We start from the raw sequence: 16244 nt of genomic DNA on the forward strand, positions 1-16244 counted from the left end.
CCCACCTGGGAGAGGGTGCCAAGGAGGGTTGGAGAAGGTGATGAAGGCGAGCCGCTTGGCGCAATGCCTGATGTGGGGCAAGTCCTCACTGAACAGTGGCCTGCTTGTGACCCCACCCCTCTCTGAGGAGCCTGAGGTTCTGATGCTCTTCCCCATTGTCCCCCCAGGGCAAGATCTTGGACCCCTTCCGCTTCACCACCTTCTACATCTACTTTGCCCTGGTGCTCTTTGCCTTCATCCTGTCCTGCTTCAAGGAGAAGCCACCGTTGTTCTCCCCAAAGAATGTTGACCCTGTGAGTTTTCCATGGAGGCTGATGGGGATGGAGGTTGCACACCCACCCCTAGCGGGCTCTTACCAGCATTCCTGATCCCTTGCAGTCCCTTCCATTGCCAGGTCATCTCCACAACGTGCCACCTGGAGCTCAGAGCCCGAGGGCGAGAGGGCCTCCTCCCTCTTCTATGCCTGGAGAGGCGGTGGGCACTCCTGATCTCTCCCATTTCACTCTCACCTTCTAGAACCCCTGCCCAGAGGCTGACGCCGGCTTCCTCTCCCGCCTGTCCTTCTGGTGGTTCACAAAGTGAGTTGGCTCTTCCTCCAGTCTGGGCCAGGGAGGGGGGTCTGGGAGACAGGGGTAAGCAGGAGGAAGGGCAGCGGGCTGGAAGCTCAGGGGCCTGCAGAACCGGGCCTGGTTGGCCCCTCTACTCCAAACCCCTGCCTCAGCAGCCATGGGGCAGGAGAGGTTGGGGAAGCTGTTTAGGCTGGAGGCTGAGTGCAAAGGCCAGGCATGGCCCAGCTCTGATCCCAGACCACAGGCCAGCCCTGCATCTAGCAGACAGCAAGGGCAGGCCTAGGGGCTAGAAGAAAACCGTAATTAGTGTAATGCTACACTCTTCTGTCACCTCCTTGGCCACCCGTCAGAGTGGCTTGAGCAGGATAATTGTGTCTCCCACCCGGGTGACCGAAGAGGGCCCCAGCCAGCATGAATTTCATCACCAGGACCCAGGGGTCGGTGGGGAAAAGAAAGAGGAGCCTGAGATGAGAACTCAGGGTAGGAGGCAGTGACCTCCAGCCTGTTCACTGTGGCAAATAAAGGAGACACCTTCCTTGACCACAGCACCCTAGAGATACCCTCCTTTCTGGAGACCCTGGTCGTGGCTCCAGGTCGCTAAACTCTGACTCCATTTGGGGCCATCTGCCTGCCCCAGGTTGGCCATCCTCGGCTACCGGCGCCCCCTGGAAGAGCAAGACCTCTGGTCCCTGAACGAGGAGAACCGCTGCGAGATGGTGGTGCAGAGGCTGCTGGAGGCCTGGAAGAAGCAGCAAAAGCAGGCAGCAGGGTGAGGCCCTCCCAGTGCCCACGCCTTTCCGCCCAGCCCCGTCACGCACCCAGGTCTCCTGCAGTGGAGGCTGCTGACCTGCGAGGGTGGCAGGGCGGGCGGTAGGGAGAAGAGGAGGTGTAGGTGGCCCTGAGGTGGGACGCGCAGGACTGGGTGAGGCCAGCTCTCTCTGGGTCCACGGAGGCCAGAGAACGGCCGCCAGTTTTGTAGCATTCATTCCATCCCAGGCGTGACCCTGAGCGCAGAGATGAACTCAGTCTCCAACAGCCCTACGATATACATCCTGTTGTCCCCTTGTTGCAGATGGGGACACGGAGGTTTAGTGGCACCCCCAAAGTCCCCTGGTTGGTCGTGGCCCAGCTAGAATCTGCGCCCAGGTGTCCGGCTCCACTGCTCTTTCACTGCACCACCCTGCCCAACATGAAGGGGGTTTGGATTCCAGGGACTTCCCTCAGGAGGGGCCTGTATATCTGCCTCGTCCTGTCTGGAGGCAGTGGCTGGAGAAGATGACCCTCCAGCTGAGGGGCTTTTCCACGGGCCGCCTCCCGTCAAGGACCCCATCTCTAGCTCACTGCCAGCCACGAGAGACGGGGTTCCGAGTCATTCTTTCCTGCCCACTTGTGGCCCTGTGGCTGAGCCCCCACCAACCGGGGGCCGCGGATCTCACTGCTTGTTCAGTCAGGAGCCCCTGGTACCAGCTGGCTGTCAGTGGAGCCTGGCACTTGGGCTTGGCCAGCAGTGTCTTTGCTTCCATAGCGTGGAGCCTCTGGGACGCCCTGTGGCTCCCCAGTCTGCCTGGACGCCCCTTCTCTGGCCCTCCACGTCACCTCTACCCGCTCCTTGTGCAGCTTCCCAGTGACTAGGCCACTAGCCTTCCCTGCCCATGTGTCCCTTCCCTGTCCGCATCCTCCCTGGGGAGACAGGGGTCAGCCAGAGGCGGCGCATTGCTGGGTCATAGTCATCAGGCGGCAGTAAGGCACCACTCAGACACATTCTAGCACCTGAGGCCAGAGCCTCTTGGGGAGTTTACTTCAAAAGTCTTGTTGTCCATCCCCCTCCCAGTCCTGAGAGCCCAGAAAGCAGCTCGCCACTCCTCCCCCACCCCCCCGACCCAGCTCCCGGCGCTTGGCTTCACTGAGCCCATACCTACCCACTGCTCCTTCTTCCCTGACCAGACACAGGGCCACGGCGGCAGCCGGGAAGACAGTCTCCACGGAGAGTGAGGAGCTGCTGGGACGCCGGCGCCGGCCCCGGGAGCCCTCCTTCCTGCAGGCCCTGCTGGCCACCTTTGGCCCCGGCTTCCTCATCAGCACATGCTTCATGTTGGTCCAGAGCATGCTCGCCTTTATCAACCCACAGCTGCTCAGGTCTTCCTATGCTCCCTCTTGCTGCAGCCCTTCCCTGGGTGGGGGTGGGGCGTGGCTGTCCCTGAGGACTGAGCGCAGAGGGAGGGATGACACGTGGCGAGAAGAGCCCCAGACCAGGAACTGAAGGGACTCTCCATCTTCTGTGTGCCCTTTGGCAATGGCAATGCCTCTGCACCTCAGTTTCCCCATTCACATCCAACTTATCTTTACCAGGTACATACTATGTGCCAGGCTCCCTGGTGGATGCATTAAACATTCTCTCTTTAAATCCTACAGAGAGGTGTCCCTACTCCCATTTTACCAACAAGGAAGCAGAAAAACTAAATTTAAAAAAAAACAAATAAGGAAGCAGGAATTCAGAAAGGTGAAACGATTTGCTCAAGGACACACAGCTGATAGAGACGGATTGGAGTCCAGGGCTCTGAACTCCAGCTACAGCATTCTTTCCAGATGATAGATAGGCTCTATCATCTGTCACAGGAGTGGCCTGGACTAGCAGTTCTCAACTGAGGGGGTGGGAAAGAGGGTGGCCTAGCATCTGAGCCGCCAGCTCCTTGCCCTCCTCCCATTCATGCATTTGTTTATTCGATGAATATGTATTGAGCTGCAGGGTACCAACAAGCTATGGTCTTAAAGTCTCGCAGGCGGAAGCAACGTGTGAATCCGTTAGAGCGCTTTGCGGGCAGAGGTGCGCTCCAGTGTCTGGACAACCCCAGGAGGGGAACAGCAGCCAGCTTGGGAAAGAGCAGGGTACATCTGGCAGCCAGGGGGTTTATAAAATTTGGAAGCACAAGCAAAGGTTAGTTAACCAGGGGAGGAAGGAGGAGAAGGTGCAGCCGAGGCAAAGCCACAAAGGCCTGAGACAGCATGACTCAGGCAATCCAGGTATTTCTGAACGCTGGAATGCGGGAGGATAGCGTGATCAGAGGGAAGGGCGAAAGACAAAGGGAGAGGGGGAGAGCGAAGGAAATCCTTGAAAGATTTGCAGCCAGAAAGGGGCAACTGGTTTGTATTTTGGAAGAATCCCCTGCCAGTAGTTCAGGGGGTGATAGGGCAGGTGGCCAGATGAAAGTGGGCCAACCAGGGCAGATGCGGACCCAGGCCAGGAGCGAGAGAGGATTCAGAGGCTCCTCTGGAGACGAGGGGTGTGCCAGAGAGAGGGAGGGGTCAAGGGTGACTGGAGGACGATGGGTGTTTTGCTGAGATGATGAACTCAGTGGGAGGAGAGGGCTGGGTCCCGGGCAAGGCGGAGAGTTGTAGCCATGTGGACCTGTAGTTCGGCCGGGTGCCCCAAGGTGAGACTCAGCCAGCTGAAGATGCCATTTCAGAGCCATCGGTGGAAGCCCAGGGTCTTATATCTGTGGCTAAGCTTTGCCCCAGATTAGAGGCCCCAGACAGCCCTGGGGAATTCTGACAGGAAAGGGGTAAACAGAAGCCTGACAGGGAGGGGTCAGAGATGGAGGAGCAGGGTGCTTGCAAGATGGCCAGTACAATAGAGCCTGCGGAAGGCCACATGGAGTTTGCTGGTGACTTTGCCAAGAACAGAGACTGGGACAGAGGGGAAGGCCCTGAGAACATGGGGTTTGCAGTGGAGATAGGGGCCATGGAGGTCTAGAAACTTCCTGTATAGAAAGATGCATTCATTTCCTGTGGCTGCTGCAACAAATTACCACAAACTGGGTGACTTAAAAAAACAGAAATTTATTCTCTCACAGCTGGAGGCCAGAAGGCTGAAATCAAGGTGTTGGTGGGGTTGGTTCCTTCTAGAAGTTCTGAATGAGAATCTGTTCCACACCCCCTAGCTTCCGGTGGATGCTGGCACTCCTTGGCATTCCTAAGTTTGTAGACACAACACTCCTACCTCTGCCTCCTTCTTCTCATGGCCTTTTCATGAGTATATCCGTGTTTCTGTGCAAATCTCCCTCTCCTGTCTCTTATAAGGACACCAGCCATTGGATTAGGGCCCACCCTAGTGATCTCATCTTAACTTGATTGATTATGTCTGCAAAGACCTTATTTCCAAATAAGATCACATTCACAGGTACCAGGGGTTAGGACTTGAATATATCTTTTTGGGAGACGCATTCAAGCCTCAGAAGGAGAGTCCTGGCTGTGACTATGGAGGTAGATCCACACAGTAAGGGGATACTTGTCTCAACATGGAAGAGAATTGATCATGTCAAAAGGTGAAGACACAGAGCTGCCCGCAGAAACGAAGCTATTGAAGACCAGGAGAAAGGAAGGCGATGATGCAGCATGTTCTTGAAGAGGTGGATGGGATCCAGAGCTTAGGGGGGCAGGATCAGGCTGGGAGAACTGGAGAGACACCTCTCTTGAGGCAGGAGGAAGAGAAGAGGGCAAGTGTTGGGAGAAAAGTTTGTGGTTGGTGGGGAGTTCTTAATAGATGAATTAAGTGGGCGGACTTAAGTGGGTAGCTGCTGAGGAGGTGGAGAGTGGTTCCACTCAGAAGGTAGGAGAAGAGAGATAAAGAAGGCTGTGGAAGAGGAGGTGAGGTAGGACCCTGGAGAAGGTCACCAGGTAGCACTGGCGCTGGCTGATGTTGGAGAGGATGGATTTGAGAGGCAAGAGTCTGTGTTGGCATACAGTACACTCTGAGCCCTCAGCAGCCTGGAAGGAGGCACAGGAAATTCTAATCAAGAAACGTGTAGTATTACTTCCTGCCATGTGGTCAAAGCAGGCAAGAAAGGCAGGCAGGTGAGGCTGCTGGTGAGAGTGATGGAAGGTGTAGTGGGGGCCATGGTGGATAGAAAAAGAGATGAAGGCAGAAGGGAGCAAGGAGGGAGAGTCATGGTCTTGAGGCAACACTGGGCTGAGTCCCCCTGGTCTGGGTTGGGGAGGGGGGAGAAGGGGGTGGAGTGGAGGCTGAGGATGAAAGGGGAGGGAAGCAGTAGAAGGAGCAGCCTGGGGAGCCTGCCCCACGCTCATGCCTATCTCCTGCCTTTGCAGCATCCTGATCAGATTTATTTCAAACCCCACGGCCCCCACGTGGTGGGGCATCCTGGTAGCTGTGCTGATGTTCGTGTGCTCCGTGATACAGACTCTGATCATGCAGCAGTGTTTCCAATACATCTTTGTGATAGGGTTGAGGCTCCGTACGGGGATCATAGGTGTCATCTACAGGAAGGTCAGCTGGAGCAGGGCCCTGGGGACCAGGGAGGCTGGCCCTGGGGAGCTTCAGAGAACCTCACTGGCCAAGTTCATCACCTGCTGTCTACCTACAGGCTCTGGTCATCACCAATTCAGTCAGACGTGAGTCCACCGTGGGGGAAATGGTCAACCTCATATCAGTGGATGCCCAGCACTTCATGGACCTTGTCACCTTCCTCCATCTGCTGTGGTCAGGACCTCTGCAGATCATCCTGGCCATCTACTTCCTCTGGCAGGTGACTCTCTCTGGTCCCTTCCTCTGACCTTGACCTTGCTGAGAAAGGGCAAGACGGTTATTCTGGGTCAGCAGAGGTGCTGCATAATGGATACAAGAGCTTCCCTAGATAGTGGGGCAGGAGTCAGGGCTGCAAGGATGCTGATGCTGGTGTCTGCGACCGAGTCTTTCCAGCCCGGGTGATTATCCTTAGCAAAGACAGACTAGGCGGCAGGGTATGTGTGACTGACTGTCATTGTCTGTCTGTGTTTGCCTTCCTGTGTATCTGGACACCCCTCCACGCCTGCGTGTTTGTGCCTGTTTGCTACCATGATCTGATGGCTGACTGCATCTGCAGATGTTTTGGTCATTTTGGCTTTCTCTAGATGTCTACTTTGCATATCTGGCTGACTGTAATCAATTGCTTTCTGCCCATTTCCATGCTTCCTATCAGTAAGCCTCTGTCTGTTGGGTTCTGCCTACATACACAATGGTTATATGTCTTATCTATGCACTTGTGCCTCCTCAGAACCTAGGTCCCTCCATTCTGGCTGGAGTTGCTCTCCTGGTCCTGCTGATCCCATTCAATGGACTTCTGGCCAAAAAGACACGTGATTTAGAGGTGAGTGCTATCATAGGTGCACTGCTTCTGCCTGGAGCACCTGGCCAGGTGCCTGGGAAGCATATTGACTAACCTGGGGCCCCTCAGTTATTTTGTTTACTAATACTAGATGGCTACAAGACACTTTCACAAACCCTAGCTCACTCAATCTTCACAGCAACCCAAGAGCGTTTTAGAAACATTCTCACTGTGCATGTGAGGAACCAATGCCCAGAGAGATTATGGTAGTCCAGAATCAGGCAGACCTGGAACTTGAACCTGCATCTTTTGGTCTAGTAAGCGTTTCTCCTGCCACACTCTGCTGAGTGTGAATAGCCAGTGATCCAGTCCTTTATTTGCAAACATCTATTGAAGTCTTCAGTGGTTTCCTACTGCATATTGAATGAATGACAAAGACCCTGGGATCACCCACCAGGTCCCTGCTCCCCTTGCAAGCCCTCAGCCCCTGTGATATGGCCAAATTTCAGCTGGTCTGGCCTCACTTTTCTCCAAAGCATTGAGCTCTGCATACCTCCAGGCCACCATACCCACTCTTCCCTGGAATGCTCTTCCCTTCCTTGCCTGCCCAACTCCTTCCCTTCTCCCAACCTCCCAACATAAACTCTCATTTCCTAGACTCTCACGGAATCCTATGGTTTCCCTCAGAATATGCACGCTGATGTATTAAGCATTTATTTAAATAATTGTTTGCTTCCTACCTGCCTACCCATCAGACTGTCAGCTTCATGATGACTGAGGCCTTGTTTGAGTTGGTCATCTATCTGCCCCATGTCTCGCATGTGGCCCGGCACTTAGCAGGCACTCAATAAACAGGGCTTGAATGCATAAATTTCTTCGGCGTGCTGCGCCCTGGATTAGGGTCAGGAGGCTGGCAGTCTGAGTGGGGAAGCATCCATGCACACGATCACTCTGGGGACAACAGGAAAGTATGCTGTGCTGTAGAGACCCAGAGACAGGGCCGGAGGATGCTGCCTGGGAGGGACCACGGCATTAGTGCTGAGGTTGGAGCTGGATTTTGTCGGGAGGAGTAGGGAGGCTGAGCTGGGTCTTCCAGGCTGAGGTGCAGCACAGGCTTTGAGGAGGTGGGCGGTCGGGGGGGCACTGGTGAGCAGCCCCAGTGGCTGCAGTGTGTGCCAGTGCATGGGAGGAATGAGCCCCCAACGGCAGAGGTCTGGGAAGGGGAGGGGACGTGCCACCGCCACTCTTTCTGCAGGTAGAACAAATGAAGTGCAAGGACTTGCGCATCAAGCTGATGAGCGAGATCCTGGGTGGCATCAAGGTGCTGAAGCTGTACGCCTGGGAGCCCAGCCTCTTGAAGCAGGTGGAGGGCATCCGGCAGAGCGAGCTCCGGCTGCTGCGCCGTGCTTACTACCTCTATGCCATATCCGTCTTCATCTGGATCTGCACCCCCTTCCTGGTGAGGCTCTCCTGCCGGGGCTGGCCTCCCGCCTCCCACCTGGGCCCCCCAGGCCTCTGGGCCCAGCATACTCCACCCTGACACTCACCCCTACCGCTGCCCAGGTGACCCTCATCACCCTCGGGGTGTATGTGTCTGTGGACCCGAACAATGTGCTGGATGCTGAGAAGGCCTTTGTGTCTGTGTCCCTGTTCAATATCTTAAAGAACCCCCTCGGCTCACTGTCCCAATTAATCAGCGGTCTGACTCAGGTAACCCCAGGTGGGGCTGGGTTTTCTGCTGGAGTGAAGGCGGGTTGTTGGGGTCACGTAGGGTCAGAAGATAATCAAGGAGAATTACTGGAATCAGGAGAGGACCATCTGGCATTAAGAGGAATTGTTGGAAGTTGAATGAAATCATTAGAAGCAGCGGTCATTTGGGGTCAAGAGACCAGGCGGGGTCCCTGAAAACCTGAGTTCTGGAGATAACCTCCTCTTACCAACTCTGTCTTCGGCAGTGGGAGCCAGGAAAGATTTAGTCCTGGGAGGAGCCCCTGCACCAGTGTCTGGGCCTTCAGAGTGCTCGGCTGCACCCAGGGAGTTGGGGGCCAAGCAAGTGTGAGAGGCAGTGGAGGGGGACAGAGAAAACATGGCTTCCAGGGCTGACTCATGCCCCCCTGCAGACCAGCGTGTCTCTGAAGCGGATCCAGCATTTCCTGAGCCAAGATGAACTTGACCCCCAGTGTGTAGAGAGAAAGACCATCACCCCAGGTCCAGATACTCCTACCTGGACTGCTCTTGCAGCAGCCCCTGCTCCAGAAAATCCTTGTTCCAAGCTTTTAACTTTCCTCTTGTGACTCCTTTTTTTCTTCCTCTTTCATATCTTTAACTCTATGCCTGCCTTTGCCGTCTTTGGCTCTCCGCTCTCCTCTCCTTCGTCCTTCCCGAGGCCTCCCCGACTCTCCTTCCTTCCCTAGGGTTCCCCCTGCCCCAGGACTTCCTGTCCCTTTCCCCTGTGCCCCAAGCTTCCCCGCCTTCTCCCCTTGGCCCCTTCCCCAGGGAATCCCACACATCTCCCTCCGAACCTCTCCCAGGGACCCTCTCTCCCTTCCTGGCCCCCCTGATTCTGTATACCCTGACCCTTCCAGGCTACGCGGTCATCATAGACAACGGCACCTTCACTTGGGCCCAGGACCTGCCCCCAACCCTGCGCAGGTACCAGCTTCTCCTGTGGCTTCTTAGCTGACTAAAGGGGGCTAAAGTTCAAATCAACAGCAAAATCTGCCCCCAACCCTTACCCGGGAAAGCAGGGAGAGCCTCGACTGCCAAAGTGGTATCTGCGGTTGGCGGGGGGCGGGCGGCGAGGGGGCAATGGGGCGCGGTGGAGACGGGCTTGGGTCTCCAGGCAGAAGGATGGGAATCAGAAACCCGGTCTTTGTCTTTGGACTCCTGGTCTCCCAGCTTAAACATCCAGGTACCAAAAGGGGCACTGGTGGCTGTGGTAGGGCCTGTGGGCTGTGGAAAGTCCTCCCTGGTGTCTGCCCTTCTGGGAGAGATGGAGAAGCTGGAAGGCAAGGTGTATGTGAAGGTGAGAAGGGCAGGGACTCCTGGGAAGGAAAGGCTGGTCAACCCCAAGGTAAATACGGGGTTCTCCTGTGGCCAGGGCTCCGTGGCCTACGTGCCCCAGCAGGCCTGGATACAGAACTGCACTCTTCAGGGAAATGTGCTCTTTGGCCGAGCTCTGGACCCCAAGCGCTACCAGCGGGCCCTGGAGGCCTGTGCCCTGCTAGCTGACCTGGATGTGCTGCCTGGTGGGGACAAGACAGAGATCGGAGAGAAGGTACACGGTCCCCTCCCATCCTCTGGGGAGTCAGCATATATAGCTGCCCACCGTAACCCCTCCTGGGTCGGTATATGCACTCATTCATTCGTTCATACATCCATGGAATATCAGGCCCAGCTCTGTGTTAGGCACTGGGGAAGTGGATCTGTTGTGGGGAGGGTCCAGCCTGTGAGCTGGTAGGGGCTGTAGAATTTCTGCAGGCCGAGCTGAAGGCCTGTGCTGGGACAGAGAGAGCAGTGAGGGGGAAGTGTATGTGACGAAAAGTGTCACTTCTGAGCTGAACCTTAAAGCTGAGGAAGAAGAGCTGGTCACTCATCCATTCGTTCCTCAGACTTTATTACACACTTGTATCCCAGACAATATACTGTACTGAATACGTAAGTCTAAAATCTCTGCCTTTTTCTCACCCTCTCTTTCTCCCTCCCTTCCCCTCTCTCTGACAATAATAAATAAAATCTTAAAAATAAAAAATGCCCCAACCAGCCTGGCTCAGTTGGTTGAGCATTGTCCCGCAAAGATAAAGGTCGCCAGTTCGATTCCCGGTCAGGGCAAATGGTTTGGTCCCCGGTTGGGGCACGTATGAGAGGTAACCAATTGATGTTTCTCTCTGACATCAGTGTTTTTCTCTCCCTCTTTTTCTCTCTCCTTTCCCCTCCTCTAAAAATAATAAGTAAATAAAATCTAAATCTCTGTCTTCATATAGCTTACATTCTATTTGGGGGAAAAGACAGCAAGATAAATAAATAAAATATGTAATATATGAGGTAAATGCTAAGGGGGAGAGAATGGAACAGAGAAGGGATATAGGACTATGTATGGGGCTGTATTGTTAGGGTGTCTTGGGAAAGTCTCACTGAGGACTGAAACCTGGACAAAGGAGGGAGTGGGCCACTTCTGGGGACAAGAGCCCTGCCTGGGAGAAAGTCCTTCGAAACAGAGAGAGCAGTAAGTGCAAAGCCCCTGGGCAGAAGTGTGACTTGGGCATTTAAGGACCAGCAAGGAGGCCAGTATGGCTGGAGTGCAGTGAGCAGGGGTAAGAAGAAGAGATGAAGCCAACAAGGTGTTCAGGCAGCCATTTCCCATACTGCCTTGCGGGCCGCTGGAAGGACTGGCTTTACCAAAAGGGATGAAAAGCCTCTGAAGGTGTGAGCTGAGGAAGGTGGGTAGACTAGTCAGGAAGGGGTGGGAGAGTACAAGGCAAGGCAGAGCCTCGAAGACCTTGGTTCAGGTTTTGGCATTTACCGTAAAAACCATGAGACATCAGCAAAAGTTTTTGTTTTCTTTTTTTATTTTATTTAGTTACTTTTTAGAGAGAAGGTAAGGGAGGGAGAAAGAGAGGGAGAGAAACATCACATCAATGTGCAAGAGATACATCATCAGTTGCCTCTCACAGCCCCCCAGCTGGGGAGCTGGCCTGCAAGCCAGGCATGTGCCCCGACTGGGAATCGAACCAGCAACCTTTCGGTTCACAGGCCCATACTCAATCCACTGAGCCACACCAGCCAGGGCTAAAGTTTTTGGGTTTTAGTTAGCTTATTTATTTTTAATTATTGCAACATATACATAACAAAATTTACCATTGTCACCATTTTTAAGCATACAGGTCAGTAGTGTTAAGTATGTTCACATTGTTGTACAACCATCCATCTCTATAACTCTTTTCATCTTGCAAAACTAAAACTGTGTTCCCATTAAACAATAGCTCCCCATCCCCCTCGTTCTCCAGTTCTTGGCAACCACCTTTCTACTTCCTGTCTCTGTGTGTTTGACTCCTCCAGGTACCTCATATAAATGGAATCACATATTGTAGTATCTTTTTTGGGTGACTGGCTTATTTCACCTAGCATAATATCCTCAAGGTTCATTCATGACATAACATGAGTCAAAATTTCTTTCCATTATAAGGTTAAATAATGTTCCATTGTATGTATATGCCACATTTTGTTTATCTATTTGTCAGTGGACACTTGGGTGGCTTCCACCTTTTAGCTATTGTGAATAATACTGCAATGAAGATGGGTCTCTTCAAGACCCTACCTTTAATTCTTTTAGGTACATACCCAGAAGTGGAATTGCTAGATAATATGGTAAATCTATTTTTTTTTAATTTTCTGAGGAACTGCCATACTGTTTTCTGTAATGGCTGTGCCATTTTACATTCCCACCAAAAGTGTACAAGGACTCCAGCTTCTACACATCCTGGCCCACACTTGCATGGGTTTTTTGGGGGAAGATTGTGGTGTTTGTTTTTTTGATAGTAGCCATTCTAATGGGTGTGAGGTGGTATCTCGTTGAGGTTTGGATTTGCATTTTTGTAATGACTAGTAATATTGAGCATCTTTTCCTGTGCTCATTGTCCATTTATATATATATCTTCTTTGGGGAAAAGTCTGTTTGAGTCCTTTTCCCATTTTTTGATTGAGTTTTGTGTTTTTGTTGTTGAGTTGTAGGAGTTCTTTATATATACAGCACGTCCTCAAATAACATCATTTCATTCTATGTCATTTCATTATAACGTGATGACAAGCTGTAGGAACTTAACTCTTAGTTATATCAGTTGGTTTCATTAGAAGTCATTTAGCTTAAGTCACAATGACTTATGCTGAGTGAGGACTTACTGTACTGGATTTTAACCCCTTATTAGATATATGAGTTGCAAATATTTTCTCCTATTCTGTAGGTTGCCTTTTCACTCTGTTGTGTCCTTTGATAAACAGAAGTTTTTAATTTTGATGTGATCCAGTTTATCTATTTTTACTTTTGTTGTCTGTACTTTTGGTATCGTATCCAAAAAAATCATTGCCAGATCCAGGGTCATGAAACTTTTCCTCTATGCTTTCTTCTAAGAGTTTTAGCATTTTTGTTTTTTAATACTAAAGATTTCAGTGTATATTCCCTCAAAACAATGACATTCTCTTACATAACCATAGCTGAATTATCAAAATCAAGAAATTTAACATTGGTACAATATTACTATCTAAGTCACAGTCTGTACTCAAATGTCATCATTTGTTTCAGTAATGTCTTTTTTTAGCTATTTTTTTTCCTGGGCTAGGATCTAATCCAGGATCATGAGTTGCATTTACTTGTCATATCCCTTTATCCTCATCAATCTGAATAATTCGTCAATCTTTGTCTTGTAAGACCTTGACCCTTTTGAAAAGTATTTTGTAGAATGTCTCTCAATTTGAACATAATTAGATTCCGATTATGTTTTGAGGGGAAATACCAAAGAAGTAATGTTTTGTCCTTCTTGGTGCACACTATTAGGAGGCAAGTTATGTCAATTTGTGTCATATTAAGTTTGTTAATGTTAACAAAGACCACTTGATTGAGGTGGTATCTTTCATTGATCGTTTTATTTCATAACTTTCACTGATGATTCTTGCCTGAGTCAGTGTTTACTGTGATGTTTGCCAAATGGCAATTTTCTACTTCTATTCATTCTATAGTTATTAGCTGGCATCGTACTCTAAGAAAGAGATTCCTCCTCCTTCCCCTTTTTATACTTATTCATTAATTTCTTTATATCAACATGGGCTCGTAGATTCTTATTTGATGCAGTGGGTTATAATCCTGTACCATCATTATTTATCTTAATGTTCAATTTGTCAGTGAAGAGTTTTAAGCAGGGACAGTTGAAAAGCTGCTCTAGCTACAGTGTGGGAGGGTCCCAAAGGCTCAGGACCCAGTGAGGAGGCTCTCATGGTGGTTTGGGGGAATGATGAGGGCCTGGGCCTGAGCGGAAGAAATGGGGAGAGTAGGAGTCCAAAGTTATAGGAACCCAGGGAAGACCTCGCCATCTATGACACGACTCCTCCTTCCCACCTCCCTTGGACCCACTCCGACCTCGCGCGCACACAACGCTAATTGAGTGCCCAGCATGTAGTAGGCACTCAAGGAAGATCGGTTGGTTGAATGCAGGCATGCTCACGTGCCTCAGTCACTACACCTGATTCTCCCCAGAAGCTCCAGCTCCATCCCACATTTGTCCTCCCCAGGGGTCAGTTTCTCAGGGTACCCCACAGAGCGGGGCTCAGTTCCAGAAAGAAGGAGGAAAGCTGGTGGGAAGAAAGCAGGCTGTACACCTGGGGCCTGTCCTGGGGCCCAGCCCTGCTGCTATCTGCATCAGTTTCCCCATCATGGCTTTAAGGAAAGATCTTACCTCCCCTCTGGCACCAGAAGGATCTCAGGGTCAATGAATTCTGGGGTTCATGCTGGGTTTCTGTCCTTGCTTTGGACCTTAATAGTTCAGGACCTTGGACAAAGTCATCAATGTCTTGGGTTTTAATTTCATAATGTAGGAAGTGGGGCTAATGATACCTCCCTGGAAGGACTGACATGAGGACCAAATGGGATAATTGCTATGAACATCATCTGCAAACTGTATGGGTGATGGAAGATTCAAAGGTCTATGAAGGAGCCCTGGTTGGTGTGGCTCAGTGGATTGAGTGCCGGCCTGCAAACCAAAGGGTCACTGGTTTGATTCCCAGTCAGGGCACGTGCCTAGGTTGCCAGCCAGGTCCCTGCCCTGGTATGGGACATGCGAGAGGCAACCACACATTGATGTTTCTCTCCCTTCCTTCCTCTCTCTGTGAAAATAAATAAACAAAATATATTTTTTAAAAAGAAAAACATCTATGAAGGACCTCCGTGGGATTTCCAGCCTCCTAGAGTATGAAGGCAGAGGAACCATTGCGCAGGGTGAGGGAGCAAAGCGGGCAGGATGTCCTGACATGCCCCAGGAGGACTCTGAGAGCCGCTACCCTTTCTCCATGGCCTGTTACAGAGACAGCACCGGGCATATGAAATGTGAATTTAGAGGTCTGTCTTGCTGAATGACAGTGGATAGGACCCTTGTCCCCCTTGTGCCTGTCTGACTCCCTTCTACCCATTCTACCCAATACCCACTTCCCATCTCTCTCCTCTTTCCAGGGCATTAACTTATCTGGGGGCCAGCGGCAGCGGGTCAGTCTGGCCCGAGCTGTTTATAGTGATGCCGACGTTTTTTTGCTGGATGACCCATTGTCCGCTGTGGACTCCCATGTGGCCAAGCACATCTTTGACCAAGTCATTGGACCAGAAGGTGTGCTGGCAAGTAAGGTGAGGAGGCCTCCAGGAGGCTAAGGGGCTAAGATGAGATCTAGGGCCCTAGGAGAGAACTGGTGGGAGACCAAGGGGTTCGGGTGAGACCTGGAGGTGTGGGAATCTGAGAAGCAGGAGTGGGGGTGGGTGGCTGGGGAAACCCATGTGGAGGTCACAGCCCAAATGCAAGGAGCTGGCCGCGGTGAGCATGGGATGAGTCCCTGATGTGCCTGTGCATGCCCCTGGGCACACAGTTGCCTCAACTCACCCCGTGACCCTGTGCCTGTTGTGGGGGGCTGTGCTGGGGGCAGCGGGAGTGACAGCTCGCTGCCTTCTCCGCAGACACGGGTGCTGGTGACACACAGCATCAGCTTCCTGCCTCAGATGGACTTCATCATAGTGCTAGCCAATGGACAGGTGTCTGAGGTGGGCACCTACCCAGCCCTCCTGCAGCGCAGCGGCTCCTTTGCCAACTTCCTCCACAACTATGCACCTGATAAGGGTGCAGACCCCCCAGAGGAGGACAGCAGCATCGGTATCCCTGGCTCTCCATATTCCTGTGTCCTACCAGCCTCTCCCCTGTCTTGGTGGGGTGGTGGAGGGGGTGGGAGGTAGGGGGAGGAGTCTCTGAAGATCTGTGGACAGGCCCAATGTTGTACAAGGGAGGTTCTGGGGATCTTAGACCTTCTGTGTGATGGTCACACATCACCAAGAGGGCAAGGGAATTGGATATGGTCAAGTCCCTCCTCCTCCTCCTCCCCCACTGTTCGACCTTGGATCAGCAACTCATTTCTCAGAGCCTCCGTTTTCCCATTTGTCAAAAGGGCACAGGACATAGGGCCTGGGCCCAGCTTGTACAGCAAGGCTGTTTCATAGATAAATTCTTTGGTACATATGTAAGTACTTAGAAATGTCATTTATTTAACAACAAATATTTATCGAGCACTGACTATGACCAGGCACTATTTTAAACACTGAGAGGTAACAGTGGACAAACAGAAAAATCCCTGTCCCGGACGAACATACTGGAGTCCCTGGGCTTATGAGACACCGCTGTCCCCCGCCCCTTGTCATCCAGTCCCAGCTCCCCAGCCCCAAACCCTGGGCTGGCTCCCTGACCTCATCCTGGGTTTTCTTACCTACTGCTGTATGTACCGCTAACCTGCCTTAAGCACTTACTCAGTGCTCTGTCCCTTGCTAAGTACTCGACAC

General features: G+C 51.9%; 1 protein-coding gene across 1 annotated transcript in view; it reads left to right on the forward strand.

Annotated features, from left to right (window-relative positions):
* Nucleotides 1–16244, forward strand: part of ABCC3 (ATP binding cassette subfamily C member 3) — a 50049-nt gene that overhangs the window by 21814 nt on the left and 11991 nt on the right. Inside the window, exons 10-24 of the mRNA XM_054585496.1 lie at nt 168–293; nt 517–578; nt 1207–1338; nt 2514–2705; nt 5673–5850; nt 5948–6109; nt 6617–6709; nt 7923–8126; nt 8231–8377; nt 8788–8875; nt 9253–9319; nt 9566–9692; nt 9768–9944; nt 14883–15050; nt 15375–15567. Of these exons, the coding sequence (XP_054441471.1) occupies nt 168–293; nt 517–578; nt 1207–1338; nt 2514–2705; nt 5673–5850; nt 5948–6109; nt 6617–6709; nt 7923–8126; nt 8231–8377; nt 8788–8875; nt 9253–9319; nt 9566–9692; nt 9768–9944; nt 14883–15050; nt 15375–15567 (2116 nt within the window). The remainder of the gene's footprint in view (nt 1–167; nt 294–516; nt 579–1206; nt 1339–2513; nt 2706–5672; nt 5851–5947; nt 6110–6616; nt 6710–7922; nt 8127–8230; nt 8378–8787; nt 8876–9252; nt 9320–9565; nt 9693–9767; nt 9945–14882; nt 15051–15374; nt 15568–16244) is intronic.

The sequence above is a fragment of the Pteronotus mesoamericanus genome, unplaced genomic scaffold (genome assembly GCF_021234165.1).
Source record: "Pteronotus mesoamericanus isolate MK-2021 breed Mesoamerican mustached bat unplaced genomic scaffold, CSHL_Meso_final contig_84, whole genome shotgun sequence".
Lineage (NCBI taxonomy): Eukaryota > Metazoa > Chordata > Mammalia > Chiroptera > Mormoopidae > Pteronotus > Pteronotus mesoamericanus.